Source organism: Puma concolor, chromosome B2, assembly GCF_028749965.1.
Source record: "Puma concolor isolate L17-30 chromosome B2, mPumCon1.1.hap2, whole genome shotgun sequence".
In the NCBI taxonomy this organism is placed as follows: Eukaryota; Metazoa; Chordata; class Mammalia; order Carnivora; family Felidae; genus Puma; species Puma concolor.
Window position 1 is genome coordinate 40368252 of NC_141671.1, and position 26000 is coordinate 40394251.

General features: G+C 53.7%; 2 protein-coding genes across 4 annotated transcripts; both read right to left on the reverse strand.

The window, feature by feature from the left end:
- Positions 1 to 2343: 2343 nt before the first annotated feature.
- On the reverse strand, positions 2344 to 13559 carry LOC112862815 (uncharacterized). Of its 2 annotated transcripts, none has more exons than XM_086706801.1 (7): positions 13448 to 13559; positions 12120 to 12483; positions 11594 to 11926; positions 9846 to 9921; positions 8427 to 8545; positions 6386 to 6483; positions 2344 to 5504 (listed from the first exon to the last, which is right to left on the reverse strand). In XM_086706801.1, exons 1-7 carry the CDS (start codon positions 13547 to 13549, stop codon positions 5256 to 5258), a joined length of 1341 nt encoding a protein of 446 aa, XP_086562927.1. In that variant the 5' UTR covers positions 13550 to 13559; the 3' UTR covers positions 2344 to 5255. The 2 variants fall into 2 exon arrangements, with proteins under 2 accessions (XP_086562927.1, XP_025781827.2); XM_025926042.2 differs by having other exon boundaries at positions 6377 to 6483.
- Positions 12943 to 24485, reverse strand: TREML2 (triggering receptor expressed on myeloid cells like 2). Of its 2 annotated transcripts, XM_086706802.1 has the most exons (5): positions 24144 to 24485; positions 21496 to 21816; positions 17472 to 17889; positions 16348 to 16454; positions 12943 to 16043 (listed from the first exon to the last, which is right to left on the reverse strand). In XM_086706802.1, the coding sequence occupies exons 1-5, from the start codon at positions 24202 to 24204 to the stop codon at positions 15949 to 15951; spliced, it is 1002 nt and encodes a 333-aa protein (XP_086562928.1). In that variant the 5' UTR covers positions 24205 to 24485; the 3' UTR covers positions 12943 to 15948. The 2 variants fall into 2 exon arrangements, with proteins under 2 accessions (XP_086562928.1, XP_086562929.1); XM_086706803.1 differs by lacking the exon at positions 16348 to 16454 and having other exon boundaries at positions 24144 to 24484.
- Between the last annotated feature and the right edge of the window lie 1515 nt (positions 24486 to 26000).

The window sequence follows — 26000 nt, forward strand, 5'->3', positions numbered from 1 at the left end:
TCTTCCTCTGCTCCTCTCCCCCACTTTCAGTCTTTCTCTCTCTCTCTCTCTCTCTCTCTCTCAAAACAAAAACTAAAGAATAGAAAAAAAGAAGAAAAAACAGACAAGAATGTATTGAGTGCTTCCTATGTGCGGGGCATTGTTCTAAACACCTTAAATGTGTTTCGCCATTACCTGTGAGGTAGGTAATATTGTTGTTCCAGGTAACCAAGATCCAGAGAAGTTAAATAACTTTCCTGAGGCCACACAGCTCATACAGGTGGAAGTTAGGTTTAGATCCGAGCAGTCTGGCTCCAGAGCCAGTCCGCCTAATCTTACTGAGTGGAGTTTTCCTCCACTCTAATTCCACTCCCTGGAGATAATTTCTACTGATATTTTAGTGTTTGTTCATCTAGCCTTTTTGCTATGGTCACACAGAGACACAAACACAAAGGAGTTCATGCTAGACATATTATTTTGTGGCATTTTCACTTAATCTATCTGGAATATCTCTCCATATCAACAGATGTCTACATAATATTCCTTGGTATGAATGTAGCATAACTTCTTAATCAACCTCCCGTTAATGGATATTAAAAGAGTTTCTAAGAGCCGACTTTTGCCAATTGTGATAAGCGCAACTTCCTTTTCCTTACGTTAAAATGTTTGAAGAAAATGTGTTCCTAGCATGGGTTATTTTCACATGACACTTATTAATGTCTCTTAAAACGCTAATGTTTTGTGGTGCATTGGGAGGTGAATCTCAACACTTCTATAGCTGCAGGAAGCTTCGGGTTGCGATCCACTCCTTCTGCGTTCCAAGTCATGTAGCAGAACCCGCCATTAGTCACCCTTCCACCCCACATCGCCAGACCCTCCCCACGAACTCAAATATCTCAGCCTGGAAGACAAGACCTAAAACAGCAGGGACCAGAGAGATTTGGAGGATCCATTCTTTCCTCCGGCTCAGGCTCGGCTTCTTGACTTCTGAGTCTTTGGCTGAGGAGACATACTCCTTCAGTGAAGACACTAATGACCAGCAGGGGGAGGGCCAGGAAACCTAGGTTGAGGAGAGATTGGCTGAGGGTTTGGAGGTGAGCCAGCCTGTAGATGCCAGCCGTTGACAGCAAGGTAAGTAAGGACTCGTGAATTTCCTTGAAGGACAGAGTAAAGCTTCAGATTGTTGTGATGACTTTTTGTTGGTGTTAGCCTGGGGTTCCTTGAATGAAGCTCCTTGAAAGGACCCTCACCAAATCTCGCTTGTGGATTTGTTACATGCATGACCGCCGCAGTGGGTGGGAGAAGGGGCTTGTTTTGAGAAATCTGTAAAGATTCCAGGGAGAAAGAAGCTCAGGCAGAAGAGATAGTAGTGGTTAAGAAAAAGAAGGCCAGCCAAGTTTCTGACCTTCGGGAAGCTGTGCTGGGATTTAGAATTTACATTAAGAACTTATTTCACTGAGGCACCTGGGTGGCTCAGTTAAGCATCCCACTTCAGCTCAAGTCGTGATCTCGCGGTTCGTGAGTTCGAGCCCCATGTGGGGCTCTGTGCTGACAGCTCAGAGCCTGGAGCCTGCTTCTGATTCTGTGTCTGCCCCTCCCCCCGCTCACACACTCTCTCTCTCTCTCTCTCAAAAATAAACATCAAAAAAAATTTACAGTAGACTTAGCACCAAAATTTACATATCCTGCCATGCTTACATTTTTTTCTATTGTTCTATGTTGCATAACCTCCTGATGTAATAGGAACCTGATAACAGCACCTGCCTGGTGGTTTTATTGTTACAGAGAAAAGGCCATTTGGGGTGCCTAAATTCATTCACAGAACTAGATTTTTGACTGTGATTATTATCATGAACTCTCAGAATTAAAAAATACGAGGTATGTATCTATATATCTATGTCTATATCTGTATCTATATATCTAAATCTATACGTATATCTGTTCCTATATTTCTGTATCTACATATGAAGCATTACAGACATATTTGAAGTCCCCAACCAATATACTGGGTAGAAATGTTTTTAGTTGAGATTTGAATTTATTTGATTGCTCATGAAGTTAACCATTACTTATGTTTTTCATTTTCTTGGGTGTGATTTTCTTCTCACCTATAATTTGTCCACTAAAAATGGTGTGTCCTTTTACTAATTTCTAAATCCTGGCTGCTAATCTTTTATCAGTTATATGCATTGCAAATTCCATTTCCCTGTCGGCGGCTTCTCCTCCCACTTTATTTCTGGTGTCTTCTTTTTGTACTCGAGTTTTTCATTTTAATATAGTCAAACACCACATTTCCCCTTTATGGTTTGCGCTTTTGATGTCTTGCTCAAGAAATATTCCTGTACCCTGAAGTCATGAAAACACTTACATTTTTGTCTAAACATTTTATTGCTCAGCTATTGACATGGAGATTTGTAACCCACCTGGAATTCATTCTTGTGTAAGACATAGGTGGGAATCTAATTTTCTATTTTCCCCATATGGATAGATGGTTGCTCCCGGACCATGGCATATTCCTCTCCTCTGCCCCTGTTTCATATGCCTGCTCTGGCAGAAAATCAGGTTCCCACTTCTCACCCCCCAATTCTGTTGCCCTGGTCGATTTTCTAGTCTAGGATCACACTGTGGTTGTGAGAACATCACACTAAGTCTTGGTTTCCAGTCAGGTAAGACCATCTCCTTTTCCATTTGTTCTTCAACTTTGTCTTGGTTCTTCAGTTTGATTATTTATTGTTTATTGGTAACAAACTATCCCAAACCTTAGTGGCTTGAAACACTGACCAAAACAGAAAACAGACAAGTCGATGAACAAAACATTGACATACTGTGGGGCATGCATAAAGAGCATAGTGGGGGGCAAGGTGAAGGGAGGGTCCAACTGGCAGTGGGTGGCAGGCCCTCCGAGGATGGTGCCTAAAGCCTGCTGGTGTCCCAAAGGTCGAAGAGCATCTCTCTCCTGTGGGGCCTGAGCCTTGGGTGGCAGAAGGGGTGGTCCCCTCCCTGGGGCACTGTGGGCAGGAGGGACCCAGGCCTTTTTATCTGGGGACACTGGTTAATCAAGAATCCCTCTCCTCAAACTCCCCAGCTACAGCAGCCACAGCCCTACCATCCCCTCTTGGCTCCTGGAGTTCTATCAGAAAAGGTCACGCTTCCCATCCTCTCCTAGCACCATTAGCATTCTTCAGCTCTTGTCATGATTGCTTGGTGTTACTATTTTGTCATACGTCTACCCCCTGTGCATGTGCGTGCATGCGTACATGCAATGGGAACAGGGACCCAAAAGCACTGTGGCTAAAATTTCAGGTCTAGGATCCACCATTTATTAGCTATAAGACTTTGGGAAATTACTGAACTGTCTGCGTCTCAATTTCCCCATCTTTAAAATGAAGGGAAAGCATTTACCTTATGAGGTTGTTTAAGCCATTAAGGTATGTAGAGGAATGTGGCTATAAGAAACACTCCATAATTGTTGGCTTACTAGACTTAATCACCGCCCCTGAGCAGTGGCTGGAGGTCAGCAGGCCCCTATAAATACTGTGTAATGCCTATAACTCCAGGGGTTCTAGTCTGAGTAAATCCTTTGGCTTTGGACAGTGGCGGGAGGAACCTAACCCCTGGGATGGCTCGTGGTGTTATAGCCAGGAAACCCGAGTCGAGAAGACCATGGTGAAGATGGGCTCCCCCAGTGGGTATGTAGACTAAAATATAGACCAAGAGGTACTGTCAGGAGCCTAGCACAACAGAGGACCAGAGGTCTAATGAGGCCGTAGGTCAGTGCTAATGGCCTTCTCAGAGCAAGGCCGGGTAGGGTGAGAGGTCAGGATACAGCAGGTGCCCAGCCTCTGGTAGTCAAATCTGGAGCACTGGAAGGGCAGGGAAGAGACCTGAGGAGCCAAGGTGATGCTCAGAACATCCTGTTCTCCACCTCTTTCAACTCGGGGTTGTTCCTAGATGTCCCCAACAGCCACAGACTCGGGACAGAACCACATCCTCAACACTGAGAACCTGGGATGTCACAAGTGACAAGGAATTACTTTGCCTTCCTCCCTGAAGAAGACCTCATCATCACACCCCAGCCTGCCAGACCTCAGACCACCCCCCCTTTTCCTCTCCAACCCCTCTCCCTTCCTGGCCCTGAAGCAGCCACACTCTCAGGTCCCATCCTGGAGGCAAAGCTGATGTCTCACTGTGACTGATGGCAAACAAGTTCCTGTCTGACAAAACCATTCACACTGACCAATAAGCGGTGAATCCCCTGTCCTCTAAGAGATTGGGACAGACACTGTATGACTCACTGGAATTTTGCAGAAGGGATCTGGGCTCCCACTGGCAGTTGGATTTGATGATCTTTAAATGTCACCCTTGAGAAGTAATGAATCGGCAATTCAAGAAATCTTTCCCATGACATGGTAGGACAGCACCCTTTGCCCCCATGGCTTAGAATTCCCACGATCCAGAGTCACTCCTTGGAGGTGCAGAATAAAAGAGGGTCCATGTCTCCATAAGAGCCCTGTGGAAGTGTACTTGGGCAAAGCAGGAGGTGGCCCTCAGCCTGCTCTGTTGGAGATGAAGCTAGCAAGGTAGTTGATGGTTTCCATGGAAGGGGAGGGAGCCCAGGTCAGTTCCCTACAGTGGCTTCGGGGGCCACTATAAGGAAAGAAGCTCTCATGCCTCCCACCCCTGCCCAGCAAGGCCAAGTGTTAGGAGGGACTCTTGAGTGGAGGACACTGCCCACATACTGGCAGGGTCATTTGTGAGAATCAAAATCAGGAGGTCAGGAAGGAGCTCTGGTGGAGGAAAAGAACTTTCCAGCCTGGCTTAGCAGCCCTGAGAGGTAGTTGGGGGTGGAGGGGGGGGGGGTTTCATGAGGAGAGTCACCAAAGAGGAACTTGCACAGTGTGTCAGGGTTTCACAGCCCCTGGTCAGGAAGGAAGTGAGGGTCACAGAGTGGGGCGAACATTGGGTCACTCAGAGGCACTGGGATCCAGACCCTATCTAATTGGACTTTGCTCTAATAGCCTTCCTCCTAGACCCTGGGGAGGGGAGCAGGCAGGTGTCTAGAAACCCCTTCTATGGGCCCCAGAGCCTGCCCAGCACAGCCTTTAGACTCAAAGCTTCTCTCCTCTGGAGTGACAAGGACTTTCTTCTCCTCCCCCTTCCTCACCTCCTTTGGAGGAAGGGATGACCTTTTGCTGGTTTGGGACCATCTTTGTCCCACCAAAGTCCCCATATCACTGGTAGGGCAACCCCACGCCTCACAGGTACTTGTTAAGTGGTCACTGCCCAGTGAAGTCTGCCTTCAGCTCCTGAGTTTCCCCCTCCAGGGCAGTCAAGTTGGAGGGCTGGGGTCTGCTTCCAGAGATGCTGGCATATTCCACAGTCAGAAGGGGGTCAGGCGTGGGCCTCAGGTTGGGGTGGGTGTTGACATAGATGGAGTCGTCAAGGTCAAAGTTGTTCAGGTGGGTAAGTGAAGCATAGCAAATGGCCCCAGAGTCCTCGTCAGAGCCCATCTGTTGATTGGAGCCCTGGGAATCAAAGAAGATAGATGTTCATTGTACAGATCATAGCTGGGAATGGTCAGTGGCCCCCAGGCTGCCCAGAGCTGGGTGGAGAACAGAGACAGGGATAAGGTGTGGGACAGAGTATGGACCTTGCAGAGCCTCTGGGAATAGCTGAAGCCAGCAGAGTTGCCATCACTGACGATGTTTAAGAATAGGCTAAGGAAGGCTACGTTGGGTATGATCCATGGACCGGCATTGCCTGGCAGCTTGTTAAAATCTCAGGTTCCACCCAAGATCTATTAAATCGGTCTCTGGGGGAGGGGCCCAAGAAGTTCTGTTTGAACACGTTTTCCAGGTGACTTTTATGCACACTCAAGTTTGAGTAGTGCTGAGCTAGAACAGCACTTGGTAGGGGTGCCATTTGTAGAGTTGATTCCAGCATTACAGAGGGTTGAACCAGATGGCTTTAGATCCTCCCAATCCTGCGATTCTGTGGTTTTAAGAGTCTCAGATCTTTAGACAAGACACGCCTACCCAAGGGCAACAGCTCGGCCCTCAGCTCCCGAAGAGAGAGCACTTAGGGAGCCATGCTTGTGCCGTGAGGCCCTCTTCCCCCTAGCCGACTGGACTGATGGAAGCCACGCCATAGGCTGGCTCTGGACCCATGGGATGGACCCCCATTAATAGCTGTCTCCTGTGGGGGTGAAGGTCAAAAGCTGAAGCAGTCAACTTCTCTCTCTTGAAGAGGTTTGAATTGGGAAATATGGGGCAATGGGTACGTGCAGATGAGGCAACATGAGGAGTCACACGTGATTCCAGGCCCAGACTGAACAGAAACTACAAGTAAACACAAGCTGGGGAGCTAAAAAAGACAGTAACACTGACAACAAAGATACCCGGGAAACCTGAGATCGCCTCTGCCCTGACGAGGAGTCTTCCCGGTGTTCAGTGGTCTTTTCCCTCTGGACTGAAATGTTGTCATAGACGTGGAGTTTGTCCTCACCTGTGAAGAAAAGAGTCCAGTTTGGGGCAGGGACCGCTCCCTAGGCTCCAGTCTCCTGCGAAGGCAGAGGTGATGGAGGCCCCCTCTGGGCAGAGGGGACCCTGGCAGGGGAGGGGCTGGGGCCCCGGCCCGGAAATCCCACCCTGCCCAGGACGTTGCAGGGAGGTCACAGTAGGGTCGCAGGCCCTGGCCAGTGCAGAGGAGTGTCCAGGGAGCAGAGATTAGTGATAAGGAGCAAATCAAGCTGGCGGCCTGTGGCTCATTTGCATAAAACTGGTAAGCTTAATCAACTCAAGTCACTGAAAGTTCCAAACTGAAACATCAATTTAAGTATAATCTATTTGCTGGGGAAGTTATCTATAACGTCTTTCAAATTTTTGGGCCAGGAGCCACAATGAGAAATATTTTCTCTTATTCCGGCACATACGAATACACACACTCACACTCCTACGCATACATGCGCCCCCCCCACCCCTAAAAGTCCAATGAAAAAACATTGTCCTTCCAGAGTGTACAAACCACTGTGACATTTTACCTTTTTATTTTGTTTTATGGAAATAGTATTGTGACCCACTAAATTGGCTTTGCACAGTTTGAAAAGTACGGATAGAAAATTTTACAATCCGGGGCACCTGGGTGGCTCAGTCGGTTAAGCGTCCGACTTCAGCTCAGGTCATGATCTCACAGTCTGTGAGTTCGAGCCCCACGTCGGGCTCTGCGCTGACAGCTTGGAACCTGGAACCTGCTTCAGATTCTGTGTTTCCCTCTCTCTCTGCCCCTGCCCCCCTCTGTCTCTCTCTCTGTCAAAAATAAAACAAACATAAGAAAACTTTTTTTTAATTTTACAATCCATTACTACGTTAGGATTTTGATAGCTTGAAAAATTAAAATCAATACGGCCCAGCATAACCCTGACTTGCTTCCACATTTCAATTTTGTCAACAGACACAACACTGGATTATATGGTTAATAAATACACAGCACATACATGCTAAACAAACCAAACAACAAAAACTAAGGCAGGAATCATTGAAAGGCACTAATCTGATAAGCCTTGCACAAAGGTTAATGCTAAAAACTTACAACTCAGAAGATTAAAAAGTCCTTCTTGTGCTTTTAGGAAGACAAAATTTAAAAACAACTGTGGCAACCAGGGGCGCCTGGGTGTCTCAGTCGGTTAAGCATCCGACTTCGGCTCAGGTCATATCTCCCGGCTCGCAGATTCGAGCCCTGAATCGGGCTCTGTGCTGGCAGCTCAGAGCCTGGATCCTGCTTCGGATTCTGTGTCTCCCTCTCTCTCTGCCCCTCCCCCTTCTCTGTCTCTCAAAAATAAATAAAACATTAAGAAAATTAAGAAAACATAAATAAAAACAATAGTGACAATTAAAAACCAATACCGTTGACCAGAAAGGTTTTTAGATAAATTTGCTTAAAAATCTTTAACGATAGGTGGCTCAGTCAGTTAAACATTCAACCCTTGACTTTGGCTCAAGTCTTAATCTCACAGTTTGTGGGACAGAGCCCTGTGTCAGGCTGCACACTGTCAGTGCAGAGTCTCTCTGTCTCCCTCTCTCTCTCTGCCCCTTCCCCTGCTTGCACTTTCCCTCTCTCAACAGAAATAAAGCTTTTTTAAAAAATAAAAAAAAGTAAATCCTTACCTATAAAAAGATGGCAAATTATACGATCCCAAAATGATAGCAGAATGCCCAATTTTAGGCAAATTAGGCTTAGAGGAAGCTGACCTTGAGCCTCTGAAGAGAATGATCCTGCCTGCTGTTCTGCAAAGCAAGAGCACCCAGGGGATCCTGGCCACCTTGTCTTGCGGGCCTCAATTTCCTTGGTGGTAGAATGGGCACAATAAGCCTGGTCCTCACGGCTCGCGGGCACGAGGACATCATGGCCACGCCCTCAGTGGTCTGCTCTGAGCCAGCTCTGGGCTTTACCTTTCCCGGCACTTCCTCGGGCTTTCTTGAAGTACAGGATCATGAGGACCATGAGCACCAGCAGCAGCAGGACGGCCACCGTCGAGGTGGGAATGATGAGACGCCAATTGCTTTCGGAGCTTGGGAATAAGGAACAGCCAGCAGGGTGAGGAAAGTGGGAGCCAACCTTCTGCGGGGAAGCCATCCCTCTCCCCACGCGTGTGGTGGTCGTGACAGCCCCTCCCGCTGAGCTGGCCAGGAGGCAGCCCCATGGTCAAGGACTCTGCCCCGTAAGCCATGCACATCTAGCCACGTCTGGGCTACGTTTCCTCCTCTGTGAAAGGGGAATGGTACCAATGCCTGCTGTCTTTGCTCCTTTTCCCTTTTCTGGCTGCTATCCCCTGACTTGCCCCCGGGCCCCTGTTGCAGGGTCTGCACTCACCCCTCCAACCTGCTCCCCTAAACTATTCTTGGTCCCGGCTCTGTCACCTCAGCCTGCCTGTGAGAGGCACTCAGCTCTCAGAGAACACTGGTTTCCTGTGACCCACAGTTCTGCCACATGATAAACACATCTGGATAGGGCTTGTCTTAAGTCGAAGGCAGAACACAAAGACAGGCTTTCTTACACCACAACAGGCTCCCCAGGGTGGCAAGTGTCGAAGCCCTAAGCCCCGGAGGCAGCCACTTTAGGGACACCTCTCAGCTCCATGACCAGCTCCACCTGGTTTCTGGACATACTGCCTTGAAGCAAGGAACCATGGTTTGTGAGAGCCCCGGGTTCCCATCGCAGTGATGGTGGGTGGAGAGACGGCAGGAAGGATGGAGTCTGGAATAAGAGCGGCTATCAGGTCAGTCCCGAGGGGTCGGGGCCTAGAGCCCGTCAGGCAGGGGTAGAGAAGAAATCAGGCCGGGGGTTGTAGTAACGACAGAGTGCCCCCTTCCCCCAGACGCCTGTGGCTGGAAGAGGGGAGAGGCCAAGGAAGAAGCTCTGGGCACATGCCTGGCGCTGGGCCAGACACAATCCCACTTAATCCTCACGGCAACTCCGTAAGACGGTGGTTCTGCCCCGAGGCAAACTTGGCAGTGTCCGGAGACATTTTGGTTTGGTTGCCACACCTGGGTGGTCTCAGGGAGGTTTGTGCTGTTGCTGTCCCATGGGCAGAGGCCAGGGACGCTGCCGCCCGGGACACCCCTCGCAACAAATGTCAGCCTTGCCCGAGGTAAGCAACCCTGCTGTAAGGTGAGAATGTCCACTGGCCCCATTTTGCAGATGACAAAACTGAGGCTCCAAGAGGCCTGAAGCAAGTGACCTGAAGCATTCTGCCCCCCTGAGAGCCAGGCGTCTACGGGCATGCGGTAGCTGGAGGCATTTCACACAGTCGGCCATGGGGGGGGGGAGGAAGTGGAGGACAGAGAGGACCGGGAGGCAGGTGACAGTACCTGTCGGTGACAGGGCTGGTGGCGGAGGTCCAGGCTGTGGTGCTCCTGGTGCTCGTGGTGGTGGGCGTGGTTGTAGCTGAAAGACACGACCACGAGAGGAGCACTCCCATGTGTTTGCTCCGCATTGCGGGCTCCCCACTTCTAGCCCGTGGCCCTGGGGAGGATGGGCCCACACAGGGCTCTGGGCCAAGTGGGGGTGTTACTCTGAGTGATGTGGATGTAGAAAGCTGTGGAAGCCCAGGAAGAAACTCTGGTGAAAGCAGAACCCATTTCTCTTGGGTTTTCCTCACAGTGAAGTGCCACCGTGCAAGTGGCTTTAGATTAGGACCACACTATCACTTGGCTATATTCCACAGTCTTTTTTGTGTTCTTTGAACATATCATGTACTCTCCACCCATAATGCTTCCCTCCCACCTGCCCCCACTTTTGTCTGGGGGTCCTGCTCCTTCAGTAAGGCCCAGGCGGTATCACCTCCTCTGGGGAGTCCTCCAGGAGAATCCATACCACTGCTTTCTCCACCAACCTGGTCTCTCCCTTCCACTGGGCCGCCACCCAACATGCTTCCATTATGCCGCCCACCACCCACCCTCCTAACCCTTTACCTATGTATCTGCCTTCCTGGGGTGGGAGGGCGCTGTGGGCTCCTCCAGCACAGGAGTGGGTCTCAAGGTTTCTGATTCCCCTTCTAGAGCACAGCCCCTGCCCTACATGGGGGAGGGCGGTGAGCCACGGCTTAGGCAGTGACTGGCCAAGCAGCTGACCTGCGTCCTCTGGGTGCCCAGCTCACGGAATGGCTGAGCAGGCTTGGAAGGAGGGCAGGGTTCTGGGAAGATGCCATTCAGGCTCCGGCCATCACAGAGAAACTCAGTGGGGGTGGGGGGGGAGGGCGGGCAGGCTTTGCCACTCAGAGGTTGGCTTTTTTTTTTTAATTTTTTTTAACGTTTATTCATTTTTGAGAGACAGAGAGAGACAGATCATGAGCGGGGAAGGGGCAGAAAGAGAGGGAGACACAGAATCTGAAGCAGGCTCCAGGCTCCGAGCCGACAGCACAGAGCCCGACGTGGGGCTCGAACCCACAAACCATGAGATCATGACCTGAGCTGAAGTCGGACACTCAACCGACTGAGCCACCCAGTTGCCCCAACCACTCGGAGGTTTTCAAGAAATACACCTGGGGCCTCAGATGGGGAGCACCGCCAAGCTCCCCACCTGAGGCTTATGGTCTCTCGACTATAAGGGGCAGGGCCAGGGTGAGGACCCATGTCTTCTGAGCCCTCGGCCGCTGCACCTCCCAACCTCACCCTCGAAGCCCCACGTCTGCCTCACTGACTGGCTGCCTCCTGCCTGTCCGCCATTTGTTAACCCCACTGGCTTCCTGGGACTCAAGCACAACCCTTTGAGAGAAGGTTAGGGGTTAGGGTCAGGGGTGGGGATGCCCAGGAGTGGCCCAGTCAGCAGCCAGTCTCGTCAAACTTGAGGGAGCCTTACAGTCATTAGAAATCAACGGACGAGTCTTGTTAGTAGCAACAAAACTGTTCAGAGACACATGTGATGGGAAAGGAAGAACCAAGTGAGCCAGCAGGTCTGAGTTCTGCTGGTTCTGCCTTTAATTCACGGTGACCTTGGGCAAAGGGCACTGGTTTTCGGCTGTGAGAGCCAAGAAGAAAATGCTTTTAGAGTCTTCTCTAGCTCTAACACCTGTGGTTTAGGAAGGCTGAGGACCACACGAAGAAGGGCAAGAACTCACCCCGAGATACCACCAGACGGAATTTTCTGAGAAGAGAGATCTCTGAGGATTTGTAGAATCCACATGAATAAAATCCAGAGTCTTTCACCCTGAGCTCAGTCATGGTGACGATGAAGTAGCCTAAACTGGAATAATCCTGAATAGAGTTTCGAGGATCCCCGGACACTCTCGGGAGCCTGGTGTTGGAGGCTAACACGATACAAGTATCTGCTGAAATGTCCCTGCACCAGACTCTCATCATGTTTGAACCTGTCCGGGGCGGGTACATGCACTTCACGGAGACCGTCTCCCCTTCCCGTTTGTGCAGCAACGGTGACTTCTGTTCCCAGGAGCCTGAAAAGAAACTCAGGTCGGGGAGCAGTTCATCTGCCACTGCGGGGCCAGGAGATAGGTGCCTTCCTCTGCAGAAAGGGCCCCAGAGGCAGCCTCAGGCCACAGCCCCACCCCGCCCCTGTCCCCTTCTGGCCTGCCTCACCCGGCCACCTCCCCCTCCTCTTGCCCTGTTCCCTCCCTTGGTCCTCATCACCTGATGATGCCAGGAGCATCAGAAGGACAGATAGCAGCAGGTGTGTGCCCCCCCCGGCCATGGGCCCTCTTCTTGAGCCGGGGTGGGAGAGGGAAGTCCCGAGGACAGGGAGCTTCTGGCTGGGGGACAGGGGTGGGGATTCAGCACAGCCACCCTCGCTGGTCCGGGGGAAGAAGCGTGCTCCAACGGGGCAGTAGGAGGCCTGGGAGGAGGGGACCTTCCCGCTGCAGGTGCTACACGTGAGCCCCGAAAGGCGACAACCCCGAGACTGGACTGAGGCTCCAGGAGACTCTGCGGCTACTGCTGTGGCTCTCTTGTGCTCAGCCTCTTCCTCCTTGTCACACTGGGGTTGGGATGTAGAAAGCTGTGGAAGCCCAGGAAGAAACTCTGGTGAAAGCAGAACCTATTTCTCCTTTCTTTCTCCCCTCTAGCTGACCACTTCCTCCCAGCCCTCAGCTACCTCCTCCCCACCCGGTAAAGCAGTGGCTGACGGGGAGTGACCCAGTTAGGGGACCTTTGGAGGTGCCCAGTGGTCTGAGCCTTCTTGTCCAGGCCTGCCTGGGAGCTGGGGGGGGTTGTGTGGGGACTGGAGGGGCAGAGGAGAAGAGAGAGGGAGAGTCATTTCCAGGAAGAGGTGCAGGGAATCAGGGAATATTCTGGCAAGGGTGGGAAAGAATGAAGCGGGGGAGCATAACTGGCAGGGGGGGGAAGAGGATCGGGGAGGCTGGAGGGGAGTTTCCCCACCCCAGTCACCCCATGTCCCCAGCTCCCAGCCTGCCATAATCACTCCCCAAGCATTTGTCCAAAGACCACAGTAATCAAGCACGTTTTTAAGAATAATTGTCATTAGAAGAGCCACGGAAAAACAATCACCACAGGCTGTGTATAGTTAATAAACAACGAAGAAAGGAGGACACCTTGTAAAAATGCAGTGTGGCAGGTCGGGTTTGTGGGGGCACAGATTCTGAGGTGGAGGTTAGCACGGGAGGCCTAACATGCCCGGGGACCAAGCCGGGAAGAGAAGGACAGGTCAACAGGAAGCTCAGGCCTGCAGAGATCTGAAGACAGGATGCTCTCCAGGGTGGCAAGGAGATGCCGGGGCTTTGGAGCCTGTGACAGCCGGTCAGGGGTGACGGGCCACCCTGGGAGGGGGACTGCCCTTGGTGAGGCCTCTCTCTGCAGCTGAGGCAGCCCCCTGGGGGGAGGGGCGGGCAGAGGAGGCCTTCCACTCTCCCTATTCCCAGCCCTGGGGTAACAAGTCCATCAGCCTGAAGGAGGACGATACACCGACTCAGTTTCATGCAGACTGAGAAACCTTTTGCAGCCACCTGGGAGGACCGTGAACTTGAGGCTTGCTTGCTGGACTTCCAGTGGGAGCGCGTGTGTCCCACGGTGACAGATGTGTCTTCTATGTTCCGCAGAGCAGACATCCCCCCGAGCTGGGTTTTCTTTACGTGTCCCAGCCCTTGGTCACGACAGGAAGCCCTCCACAGCGTGTCCTGTCATCACAGTCAATTGCTCAGGAAGCTTTGTTGCCTTAGCCACTAACAGCAGCAGCAGCAGCCTGTGTGATACCCACCCCCACCCCCATGCACCCCCTGCCCAGGATCTCCTGAGGATCTGGATCCTCCTGCAGCTCCAGGGGAAAAAGGGTAAGGACAAGGAGAAAAATGAAAGGCTGGGGCTTTCAGGAAAATGTCCCAGAGCACTGGAGGTCCAAAGAGGCCACCCAGGCCCCAGCGGGGCTGGAGACCCGGGGCGGGGGCTCTGTATTCCTTTCCCAGTATCCTGTATCCTTCCTGGGGAGTTCACGTGGGAGCAGGCTCCAAGGGTGGGCACCTGGTACAGGCTCACCCAATTCCGGGAGCCCCTCATCCTCAGCAAACAGGGATGGGGGGGGTCCCCTAACAGCTACCCTGACATCAGGGCACAGCCAAAGGCCTCTGCCTAGGTCCAGCACCCACCGCCTGAGGCCTGCCCGTGTGTCCCTCTGCCCTTCCTAGCCCCTTTCAATTTAGGGCACAACAGAGAAATAGGGCCCAGAGGGCTTTAGTGTGGACAAAGCATACGCTAGAGCTGGAGAAGAGCTTGGGGACGAGCAATCAGGAGGCATTTACTCGGTGGTAAGAGGTTCCTGTCACTCTACTTGATCCTTGAAAGCAGTCTTGGGAGGTAGAGTTAGTGTCCTCTTTCACAACAGAGGACAATGAGGTCTGATAGGGTTAGTTACTTGCACAGGGTCACACAGTGACAGGGGGCATCCCCCAGTCCCTGTCCTGAGCCCTCTGTGGCTCTCCCACAGGCGGGGCTGTAAGTGTGCTGTTGCAGGATCTTGAATGGAGTGGGGCTCTGGGGGAGCTGTGTTCCCCAGAGAAATGAACCCCCTCCTAGTTGCACACCAAGGTCGTGGGCACGCCCTCCTGATAGAGAGGACCGAGATCACTCTGGGTGCGCGCGTGTGTGTATGACCTGACACCGGGCTTGTGGGTTCCTCAATCTGAGTCCCTCCTCTAGTGCCCCCTTCTGGATGCAGGAAAGAGATGCCTCTTCCCTGCGGTCCTCCAGGATTACCTTCTGTCCCTTCCTGTCGCCCCACCCCCATTCTGGGTGGCCCCCCAGCCACCCATCAAGACCCTGGCCGTGTCACTCTCCTGACAATGACATCTGCTGTCCCTCCTGGGAGGGCCCTGCTCCAGGGGGAGAGTGGAAATGCCACATTGATCCCTAGGTGCTTATTCCAGTTGCTCCAGACTAGTAGGGCCCCTGCTCCAGGGGAGGAATCCAGCCCATACTCTCCAGCCTTCACGGCAGGCGAGGCCAAGTCTGAGCAGAGGCCAGTGAAGCAGAGGCCAGACTTCCTGCCCTCCTCCAGCCCCAGGCGTTCCTCCAGGCTGTGCTCAGCTCCAGGCTGTCCTTGCTGGGTCCCACGTGGCTCCTCTCTTCCCAGGGGACAATGAGTCCTTGGGGGCGGGTGGGCGATCCACCCTTTTCTGAGCCATGGCCTCCCCTGCGGTGGACTTTGGAGGGCCCTCCGCCTTCTGTGAGAGCTCAGGCCTGCAGCTGGGAACCGAGGGGAAGAGCCCTGAGTACAGCCCCCGTCCGGGGACAGGCTGGTCCTGCAGCCAAGGGGCTCTGGGCGGCCTGGTCACAACTGTCCCTAGAGGGCCTGCCAATGGGTGACAGGCCACAGTGGGTTGGTGGCCTCTGCTGGCTGGCTCCCAGGACTTCAGGGACAGGCACTGCAGTCAAGGCAGGGCATATCCAGAGGCCCATCAGAGGGCGCGGGGCCCCAAGGGTGGGGGGCTTAGGCCGCTCTGGGGTCCCCTGCTGCCAAACCCCTGTGGATCTCCAACTCTTGGTCACTGTTCCTTCTTCTCCTCTAGGGCGGGGCCCCTAAGACACCAGCTGCCTCTGAGACTCTCTCCTCCCCAAGCACGTGGGGAAGCTTGAGGGGAGCAGAAGGTGGCTGAGGGCACAGGGTTCGGGATGGGGAGAGAGCAGCAGCCCACCCGTCTGCTCCCCTCTGCTGCATACAAGGGGCTCCTGAGCTCTCTACAAGGCTTCTCTGCCACCCAGTGGGGGCCTGGGACTCAGGATCCCCTCGGTGGCTTGCCCTGCGGTTTTCGGCCTGGTGCCCTCCATTCTGAGCGTTCTCAGGTTCTTGGCAGCCCAAGGGGTCTGAGCGGGCCAAGAGCAGCCTCTGGTTCTGCAGGGGGGGAGGGGGGGGCCTGAGTCCAGCATCGGTCTGGCTCCAGTTCACACAGGTCCCCATCTTAATCCTCCCCTGGCCTCCTAGGGCCCCTCCAGGAACAGCTTTCCTACTCCATAGTTAAGTGGCCTCGGACCAAGCAGGCTTCCACGGAGGCTCCGGGCTTCCAAGTGGGTCCCTCCAGGCTCTAGCAGGATTGTCGCACACCCTGTAGCCTGGGAGGACAAGGACAGAGATGAAGGGCAGGGCTCCGGTGCTCCCCTCCCCCCACCCTCCTGGGCCAGTCCATCCCTCCTTCTGGCTCTGCCCTCCACTTTCTGCTGGGTCGGCCCCGGGAGGGTCATGCGGCACCTTTCCTGTTCACCCACCCTCCTCCCTCCCCTGGGTGCCAAGCAGTCCTTCTGGCCAACAAAGGTGAGGACACACCGCCTGGGAATGGAGTGCAGGCGGGCGCTTTGGAAAGCGTGTCAAGCCCCATTGCTCTGCCCTCAGGAGGCTGGGAGGGTGGGCTGTACTCACTCCCCATGTGTCTCTTCTTCCAGAACCCATAGACCACGATCAACATCACAGGCACTGGGAGGAAGGTCAGCACCCCCAGGAGCACAATGGGATATGAATCCTGGTGCCTGAGGGGACAGGACAGAGCGGGGAGGAGGTGAGCACCCGGCTCCCTCCTCCCAGACCCATGTCTTCCTGCGTGCCGCAGGAGAGGAGCCAGACCTGGAGAAATCCTCACAGGCCTTGGCTGGGGTGATGGGCTCCCTTCCTTGGGAACCCAGCTGTGGCAGGAGGAAGTGAGGAGCTTGGGGGTCAGGGGAAGAGTCCCAGGTGGAGGGGAGTATCTCCTCCACTGTTTCCCCAAATCCGCTCACTGCTGAGGACAAGGACTCTTAAGGGACCCCCATTTGTGACAGAGGAGACTGAGAGTCTTGCTGTCCTCACAGTGGGAGCCTCTCGTGGTGGCCCTTCCTTCTGCTGTCCTCTGCAGCTGATGCGGGAGGCGCACAGCCTGTAACCCCTTGCCTGTAGCACTCCGTGTGCACCAGCCCTCGGCACCTCCATTCAAATATTTTTTGGCCTGAGGACTTTCTCTTGTTACTGGAGCCCTCTCTCCCACCCAGGACAGGCAGCCCTCTATCAATGCCCAGTGGGAGTAGGTGTATTAATACCACAGCTCTCTTGCCCTTCAGGTGGGCGTCTGACGCAGGGCCCCAGAGCCCACCCCATGGGCTGAGCTCCGCTGCCCACAGTGGTGGTGGCTTGATTAGGTTCTCTACGGGCTCCCTGTCTCATTTCCCCGCGCTCTTTCCAGCATTCCTGGTCCCAGAGGTGGCTTCCGGGGGAACCCAATTTAAAGCATCCCCCATTTCCCACTTCCTACTCCCGAGGCCCATCCTTGTCCTGCCCCTACCTTCTCCTCTTCATCCACAGGCTCTTAGGCTGACCCCTCCTCAGCCCTCACTTCCCACTGCCAGCCCGTATGGATGGCACCACTCCTTCCCAGCTTCTGGCGTCCTACCCACCCGCCATTCAGCAGCAGGCCAGACGGGCCTCCTGAAAGGGAAGGTCGGCTCTAAGTGGAGGCCCCAAGAACGGCCGCCATATCCGGTCAAACGTCATTCAGCCCCACGACCCCCGGGTACCTGTCAGGGGATAATTTGTTGATGAGAGACCCACTGGTATGGCACGTTCCCGTGGTGGGTGATCTGGCACGCGGGGGCCCAGCCCCGGTAGACACAGACACTGGGCCGGCAGAGGAGGCTCCGGCATCGCTGGGGGGCACAGTCACGGTCTGGGACCCCATGGTCCTCCCGGGCCCCATGGTAGAGGAGCCAGCGCTGGTGAAGCTGTAGCCTGTCATGGAGGTCAGTCTGATGGACCCTGAGGCAGCGGAGGGCACGAGTCTGGTCATGGTGAAGAGACCAGGTGTGAGCACTGTCACACTGGTGGTGAAAGGGGCATCGGGGCCTGAGGTGGGGGCTGGGCCCTCGGTGACGACAGTTCCACTCTGGAGGATACTGGCCAGCTGTGGAAGAGGAGTGCTTCTCTTGATGGCGGAGGCTAAGGGGCCAGAGAGGGAGGAACGTTAGATCAGGAGGGGGTCTCGCTGACGGGAGCGGATCCCCGTCTCCCCTCCTGGGTCTTGTACCCAGGGCTCTGCTCTGCTGAGTGACCAGCTGTTGGTCAGGGAGAAGGAAGAGACTTTCTGTTTCTTTAGCCTGCCCTGTCGGGCCACCTGGGCCCAGAGGACACTCTCCTCCCCGCCCCCATCTCTCCAGTCACTTCCAACCCTCCTCATTCCTGTGGGCCAAAGAGACTTCTTCACTATGATGTTGAACAGGGACTTTTCCAGGTGCTCCATAGTTGGCAAGTAGGGCCCAGGGACTGAAGTCAGGGAAGCAACTGGGCATCAGTTGGGCGTCAGATTCTTGATTTCAGCTCAGGTCACGATCTCAAAGATTCGTGAGTTCAAGCCCCGTGTTGGGCTCTGCGCTGGCAAAGTGGAACCTACTTGGAATTCTCTCTCCCTCTCTCTCTCTCTCTGCCCCTCCCCCACTGGCACAGTCTCTGTCTCTCTCAAAATAAGCAAACAAACTTAAAAAACAAAACACAGGGAAGCACTAAAGGCCCAAATTCCACAGAACACCTCAAGCAGCAGAGTCAAATGCCCTTCTCAGGGGCTTACGAAGAGACACCTGCTACCCTCACCCATCACCTCAGCCTTTTACATCCCATTTTCGAGAAGGTTGGCGTTTGGGTGGTGGAAGAGGAGGGGGTTGCAGGAGGCTCCAGGTCCCATCTGGGGCAATGTGGAAACTATATCCGCAGAGAACAAGGGAACTGGAGAGAAACATTGGGGAGAGAGAGGGCTGCCATGGGCTGCCACATGACATGACTGTGCATCACACGGACACATTTCAAAGGGCCAAATGGCCACCATGGAAGGTGCCCATCTTTCTGGGCAAGGGACCCCCGAACAAGCAACATTGGTGAGAGTGGGGATAGGGGAAGAGGCTGACCTGGAGCCAGATCTCCACCATCACCCTACACAGCAGTGGGGACACCCCCAAAGACCCTCCAGAGAACTCACGCGTAGGTGCCTTGGGAGGGCCAGCATCTGGACACCCACCTCACAGAGGATCCCACAAAGGGCTGGGTACAAAAGAGTGACATCCGACACGGAGAGAGAACTCCTACAGCGGGCAGTGAAGACACACTACCACTCCCCTGCCTCTGCCCCTGCCTCGGTGCACCAGGGGGTTGGCAGGGGATGGCAGGGAGAGCGGACTGCCAAGAACCCCACCTTCCCTACCTGCCGAGACGAAGGAGAGGGAGTTAGGCAGCAGGCTACCCCCTTCCCCACTCCAGGTGGCTTGGTCTTCAGGAAGGAGTGGAGGGGCATATATTGCTAGAAGATTAGAGTTTTTAAACGGGCTGTGGATTTTTCTGTTTTCCTGATAACCGAAAAGGTCTGCAAAGTCGGAATCTCCCCAAACGGCCTTTAAGAGGTGGAACGCGAGATCTGACAAGGGGAGGGGGTGCGCACAGAGAAAAGCGAAACCATTCCGTGTTTGTATCCCTGCAAAGGCAGAACTGGAGAGGGGGGATCGAGATTTGGCTCCACATCTCAGAGACAGTAGTTGCCCCGGCTCAGTCCCACAGAAAAGGGAGATACAGAGGGATCAGGAGAATGCGGAAGGGCGGATAACAAATTTCATCATCACTGGCTGCTTTTTTTTCAGATTTTCTTGCTGGTTCCTCGCCGTTTCCTATCGTATAAATTTAGGGGGGGACCTCGGGGCTTGGCCCTAACTCTCCTTTTCGACACTCAAGGGAGAGCTTTTACATTCCCTTGATTTTTTTTTAAATTTTTTTAACGTTTATTCATTTTTGAGAGACAGAGAGAGACAGGGCATGAGTGGGGAAGGGGCAGAGAGAGAGGGAGACACAGAATCCGAAGCAGCCTCCAGGCTCCGAGCTGTCAGCACAGAGCCCAACGTGGGGCTCAAACTCACGAACTGCAAAATCATGACCTGAGCCGAAGTTGGACGCTCAACCGACTGAGCCACCCGGGCGCCCCTACATTCCCTTGATTTTTTTTACAGCTTCATTGTGACACCAGTCACATCCCACATACTGCGCCCATTTACAGCACCAAATTCAATGGTCTTTAGTATATTCAGAGTCCCGCAACCATCACCACAGCCAGTGTTAGAATATTTGCATCATCTCCTCACCTTTTAGCTGTGACTCCTCTACCTCCTCATTTTGTCCCCCCCCCCCCGCCCTAAACAACCACCAATCTGCTTTCTGTCTGTATAGATTTCTCGAATCCCCTAGACTTTAAACTATCTTCATGGAGATACTTCCAAGTATATCCCCAGCTCTGACCTCTCACCTGAGCTCCAGGCTGCACATCTGCTGCCCACTTGGGGCTCCAGGAGGCATCTCAAACTTAACAGGACAAAATACAGCTCTTGGTATTTCTCCTCCAAACCAGCTCCTCTCCAGATTCGCCCTACTCAATAAATGGTACCGTCATGCACCTCGCTGATGGAACAGAAAGCCTTAGGGTCACTCCTGATTCGTCCCTTTCGCTCAACTCCCACACGAGCAGATCCTGTCTTGCCTCCAGAGTGTACAGGGTGGGGGGCAGGAGGTCTGAACATCATAGATTTGAGCCCCTCCACTTCTCCCCGCCTCCAGGGCCCACATCCTACTCTAAGACACTGTCATTCTCAGCCAGAACACCCAACAGGGGTCTCTGTGCCCATCTCTTACCCTCTTCCACAATCCATCCTCCACAAAACAGCCATTAGGCTCTTAAAGACAAGCCACAACACACCCCTCTAAATTCTCCAATAGCTTCCTATTCTACTTGGAATAAAACTCAAACTCCACATCAGAGACTTTAGAGCTGCTGTTTGACTCTCCAGCCTCATCTCCTGCCACTCTGCCCCACACTCAATATGGACCAGCCACACAGGCCTGCCTTATACAGGCCCAGCTCCTTGTCACCTCAGGGCCTTTGCACATGCACCTAGAATACCCTCTGAAGGACCCATATTTCAACAGGGCTAAAAAGCTCTCATCACGCTGGGCTCTGCTTGATGTCATCTGCTCAGGAGAGTCCTCTCTGGTCTCCAGCACCTCAGTGGCTCCCTCCGCCACTGAATTACTGAATAAAACACTGACCTGCTTTATTTTCTTAAGAACGTTTATGGTTACCTACAATTATTTGTCTGATGATGTGCGACTGCCTGTCGTCTCTCCTAGGGCAGGGCTGTGTCTGCTTTTGCTCACCCCTCTATCCTCAGAGCCTAGAACAGTCCCTGGCACATAGCTAGGGACGCAGTGAATATATATTTAACAGAAGATGGAATAAAAACAAAGCACACAGCACCCTAAGTATGAATCCTGTCTCTGCCACCTGCTAGCTCTGTGACCCTGGACAAGGTGAGATCCACAGAGGGCTTTTTAGGTCTCATTTTCTTCATCGGTAAAATGGGGACAATAACGCCCATGAAGATGTCAGTAAAAATTGCGAAAACCCTGCGGCACCCCAGGCCCACGGATGGATTATTATTCTTACTATATCTGCTGCGAATGGAGACTGGGGCAGGGAGGACACCCTCAACCCTCCCGTGCCCTGGCGGGCCGGCTCACCTGGAGACACCTCCAGAAGGAAGCCCGTCAGAGGGTACAGGGTCCCCGAGCTGTTGCGCATGCACCAGTACCGGCCCGAGTCCTGGCGCCTGAGGGCCGCCATGGTGATCTTGACTACCTTGGCCTTGGCGTCATCCTGCAGCAGGTAGCGTGGCCCCTGCGTCCAGACCCTGGTGAATCCAGGCTCGCACTTCTTCCTCCTGATTTTGCACCATACCTTGCCCTCCACGTGGTTTTTGCGGCTCTTGTAGGAGCACTGCACAGACAGAGTCTCCCCTTCAAGGTGCTGCACTTTAGTGTACACGTTCTCGGCAGGGACACCTGGGGAGACACTACTGGTGAGCAAGGTCTGGCCAGAGGCGGGGAAGGAGGCCTCTTGAAGGTCGAGGTGAAGGGAGAGGAGGTGGATATTGCCTGGAACTCACAGTTGTGGGGAGAGACACAGTCCTACGCTGAAAGGGCTCCCCCAGTCAGATAGGGGAGATGCACGGGTATAGCCAACAGCTAGCTCCCAGTCTGAGAGGGGAGACACAAGCCACTCCCTCACGAAGCTTCCAGTCAGTTGGAGTAGACATTAGCCCTGCCCTCTGGGAGTTCCCAAACTGGGGAGGAAGACAATAGTTGTGGGCCCCTGGGGAGTCCTAGAATGGTGCAAAAGATATAGGACTAGCCCTCAGGGAAGTCCCAGTCTGATGGTGGAGACACAGGCAAAGCCCTCAGGGACCCCCAGACTAATGGAAGAAACTCAGCCCTTACACTCAGGGAGCTCCAACTGACACAGCCCCTTTCTTCATGGTATTTTCTAGCCCAATGGGAAGGTAACAACCGCATTTGCAGGGTCTTGTGGGAAAGACCCACGTCTTTGAGACAGAGGCACTGACACAGTTGCACAGCGAGACAGATGCACAGACGCAAACAGAAGTCACTAAGTTATAAAATTCCAGAACACAAGCAACTCAGGTAGATAAGAAAGTCCTGCATTTGAAAAAATTCAGAGTAAAAATGATTCACCAAGAAGTTCGTTTTAGTTATCTTCTAAATAGCAAGTTGTCTTAGTTCCTTTCACGTGGTATTTCATTTTAAAACGTTCTAGTTGCATAAAATCCATAGATTACAAATGCCCAAACATGCATCTCAATTCTCAGTGGGGTGCAAACCAAAGAATTCACTGTTCGTCTACAGCATGTTACAGTCTCGGCCTAGAAACAAGATGTGGTCCGTGCATTTCACAATCCACAGCCTGGCAGGAAGAGAGTGGAACTAGAAGTGGGGGTGGGCAATCAGGGGACAGGGAGAGAGAGAAAGCTGTGGTGCGCTCCCTCCACCCCTCTGCCCAAGGTAAGCTCAGTACTTACTCCTTTCACACCCCCAGAGCCTTCTGCACACATACACACGTTTCTCCCCAGCAGGACAGAGTAGAGAGCACACATTTTAGAGTCTAAAAATATATGGGTGGGCGCTTGGGCGGCTCAGTAGGTTAAGCGTCCGACTCTAGATTTCGGCTCAGGTCATGATCTCAGGGTTCGTGGGATCGAACCCCTTGTGGGGCTCTGTGCTGACAGCACGGAGCCTGCTTGGGATCCTCTCTCTCCCTCTCTCTCTGCCCCTTCCCTCCCTCTCTCTCTCTTAAAATAAAATAATAATAATAAAATATAAGAATAAAAAAAATATGGGTTAAAACCCTGGTTCTACCATTGATAGTGCCTGGAACGTAGCCAGTGCACCACGTGCTTCCGTTTCTAAAATGCAGGTCGCTCCAGACTTCTCCAGTAGAGCCCAGAGCTGTGATAGCCAAGGACCCAGCACAGGTTTGAGACATCTGCCTGTTTCCAACCCAGCTACAGGAGAGCTGAGGCTCAGGGTAAGGTAACACCCTCTCTAAGCATCACTTTGCCCTGCACAAAGTGAAAGGAATGACCAAACTAAATTATTTGGGGAGAGGGAGGTTTGGGGGACCCCAAGATTGCTCCGCACAGGAGCAGAAGGAGGAGGCTCCCTAGGGGAGGTGCATGGGTGGGGTGCCCTTGGAAAGGGTCTCCAGGGTGCTGGAGCCCATTTGAGCCCACCTTCCACCCCTCCCACAGGCAGTCACCAGAACTGAACAGGAAATGGTAACTTGGTTGCCATGGCAATAAGGGAGGCAGGAATGGGTGAGGCCCCCTCAAGGAGCATTTTGTGGGGTGGGCGAGGCCTTCAGAAATCGCTTCCGCTCAGGACAGGGGGAGGGGGACAGGGGGTAGTGGCACAAACAACTGAGGGAGTTAAAGCGCACACACACGTGGTGCAATGATTCTTGTAAGAACCAAACAGCCCTTTCCCAACAGGGGAGGGAGGCTTTCTGTGTGAGGAAACTGAGTGTCCACGGTCAGAGGTCCTGAGCAGGCCTGGCAGATGAAGGGGCCCAACCAGAGAGGGTCTGGAGCTTTATCTTAGTTTGTGAGGCCTGTGGTAGCTTTGCCTGGGGCCAAATACAGGGATGCAACCTTCTCACCGTTCTCTGGTCAGGAGCCTCTAGGCCAGCCCCATCCTTCTCCTCCTCCAACCCCACAAAGCATGAAAGCCGGGAGGGTCTAGGAAAAGGCCACTCTCTCCCCGCCCCGCCCCCCCCCCCTCCCCAAGCCAGCTCTCCTGCCCTCTGGTTCTCTCACCTGAGACAGGGCCCTGGAGCCACAGTAGCAGCAGCAGCAGCAGCAGGAATGCGGGAGCCATGGCTCCATACAGTTGGGGACAGTCACAGGCCAATAGGGGGCCAGGGACACCCCCCGCTCCAGGGTTAGGGCCCCAGGCCGCTGCAGGACGTGCCACTTAGGTCTGCCAGGGAAGGACCTGGCGTTCTGAAAGCGCAGTTGCCCATTTAGGGAAGTGAGGAAGTTGTAGGACCCACTGTGATCCGCAGACCGTGGGGCCCCGCAGAGTCTTACTGAGGGCGAGGGCGGCGCTGGTTGCTGTTTACGCCCTATTCTCCGAAACTTCGGGCAGGTGTGGCTGCTCCACCCAGTCTGGGCCCACCCCCCCCCCCCCAGCCCGGGGACGGCTCTTGGGGTCAGAAGACTCCCCACCGTCTTCAACCCCCTCCCGGAAACTGGCTGACGGGGGTGCCCCCTAGTCTGAAGCAGGGGATCCATCGAGGGGGCTGGGGTGAATTTTCTGGACCCTGAGCTACAGACTCCCTGGGATTCCCTGGGCTTAGAGACCCAGGGGCAGGGGCTTGGGGCTAGGGCAGGGCACCTTGGTTCCTAAACACACACACACACACACACACACACACACACACACACACACACACAGTTTTCTCCAAAACACATTCACAAGGAGATTCGTGTAAACTCACACTCATTCACGCAAGCCCTCTCATAAAGCGTTTCTGGCGGTGCCCTGCCCCTCCCCCTCTCTGCCAGGTTCCTGGCTGGTCAGAACAGTCCTTCTCGCTCACACTTGCGAAGAACCCCTTACGTGCTCACAGGCGATCTTACTTCTGTCACGGTTAGAATGACAGGGGGAAAAGATGCAAATTGTACAGTGCAGTTTGGAGTCAGGGAGGGGCTTCTGTGCTGTCACACGTGGGGGCGCGCGCGCGCGCACACACACACACACACACACACACACACACACACACACACAAGCTGTCTCTCCTTTTGACTACACGCTTGTCTCCTAACCTTTATCCCTCTCTCCAGCTCTCCTACCATCCGGTCTAACCGCCCACCAGCTTTCCCGATGCCCCCTCCCTCCCGCAGGCTCCCCTCCCCCGCCTCTCCAGAAACTACGCCCCCAGCCCCTGGGTTCGGCCCCGGCCCCCCGCAGGCACGCGCATGCCCACTCGACTTCCTCTGGCTCAACCCTATCTGGCCCAGACAGCCGCCAGGCTGCCTCCGAAATGACCCAGCATTTGGCCCAGGACCCCACCCTTCACTCAGTCCCGAGCGCTAAGAATCAGGAGGACAGCCTTCTGACATCCAGGAGCTGTGTCATCCGCTGTTTTGGGGGTGAGGGGACCTACACGATTGTGTGTGCGCCCCCTACTCACCCATGCCAACTTTCTTCTCCTTGGACAGGACTCAGTAACACGTCTTAAACTGAGCTTGAACTCCCAAATCCCAGACCAAGGACGTTTGATTTTTGCTGACTCCAAACTTTAAGTCTCTTCACTTACTCTCCGTTCATTCATTCGTTCGTTCGTCTCTACAATCTTACACGCCACGCAAGGCGCCTGGCGTTTGGGGTATAGGAATGAGTACACTTGTCACTCCAGACCTCTCAGCTCGCAATAGACGTGTTACACTTTCCTTATTCGCCCTTCCTTTTTAATACTTCTCAGTCCTCAGATCCCGGCGTTCAAAGGCTATCTGCCCTTCCAGCACATGGTGTCTTCCTTCCTTCCTTCCCTCCAGATCAGCACGAAGTGGTTTCAGGAGTGGGGGGTCCCAGTTATCTCTCTCGGGGATGTGTTGCCTGGAATCACAGTGATATTCATCTGCAGGGTTTTTTTTTCTATTAACTTAATC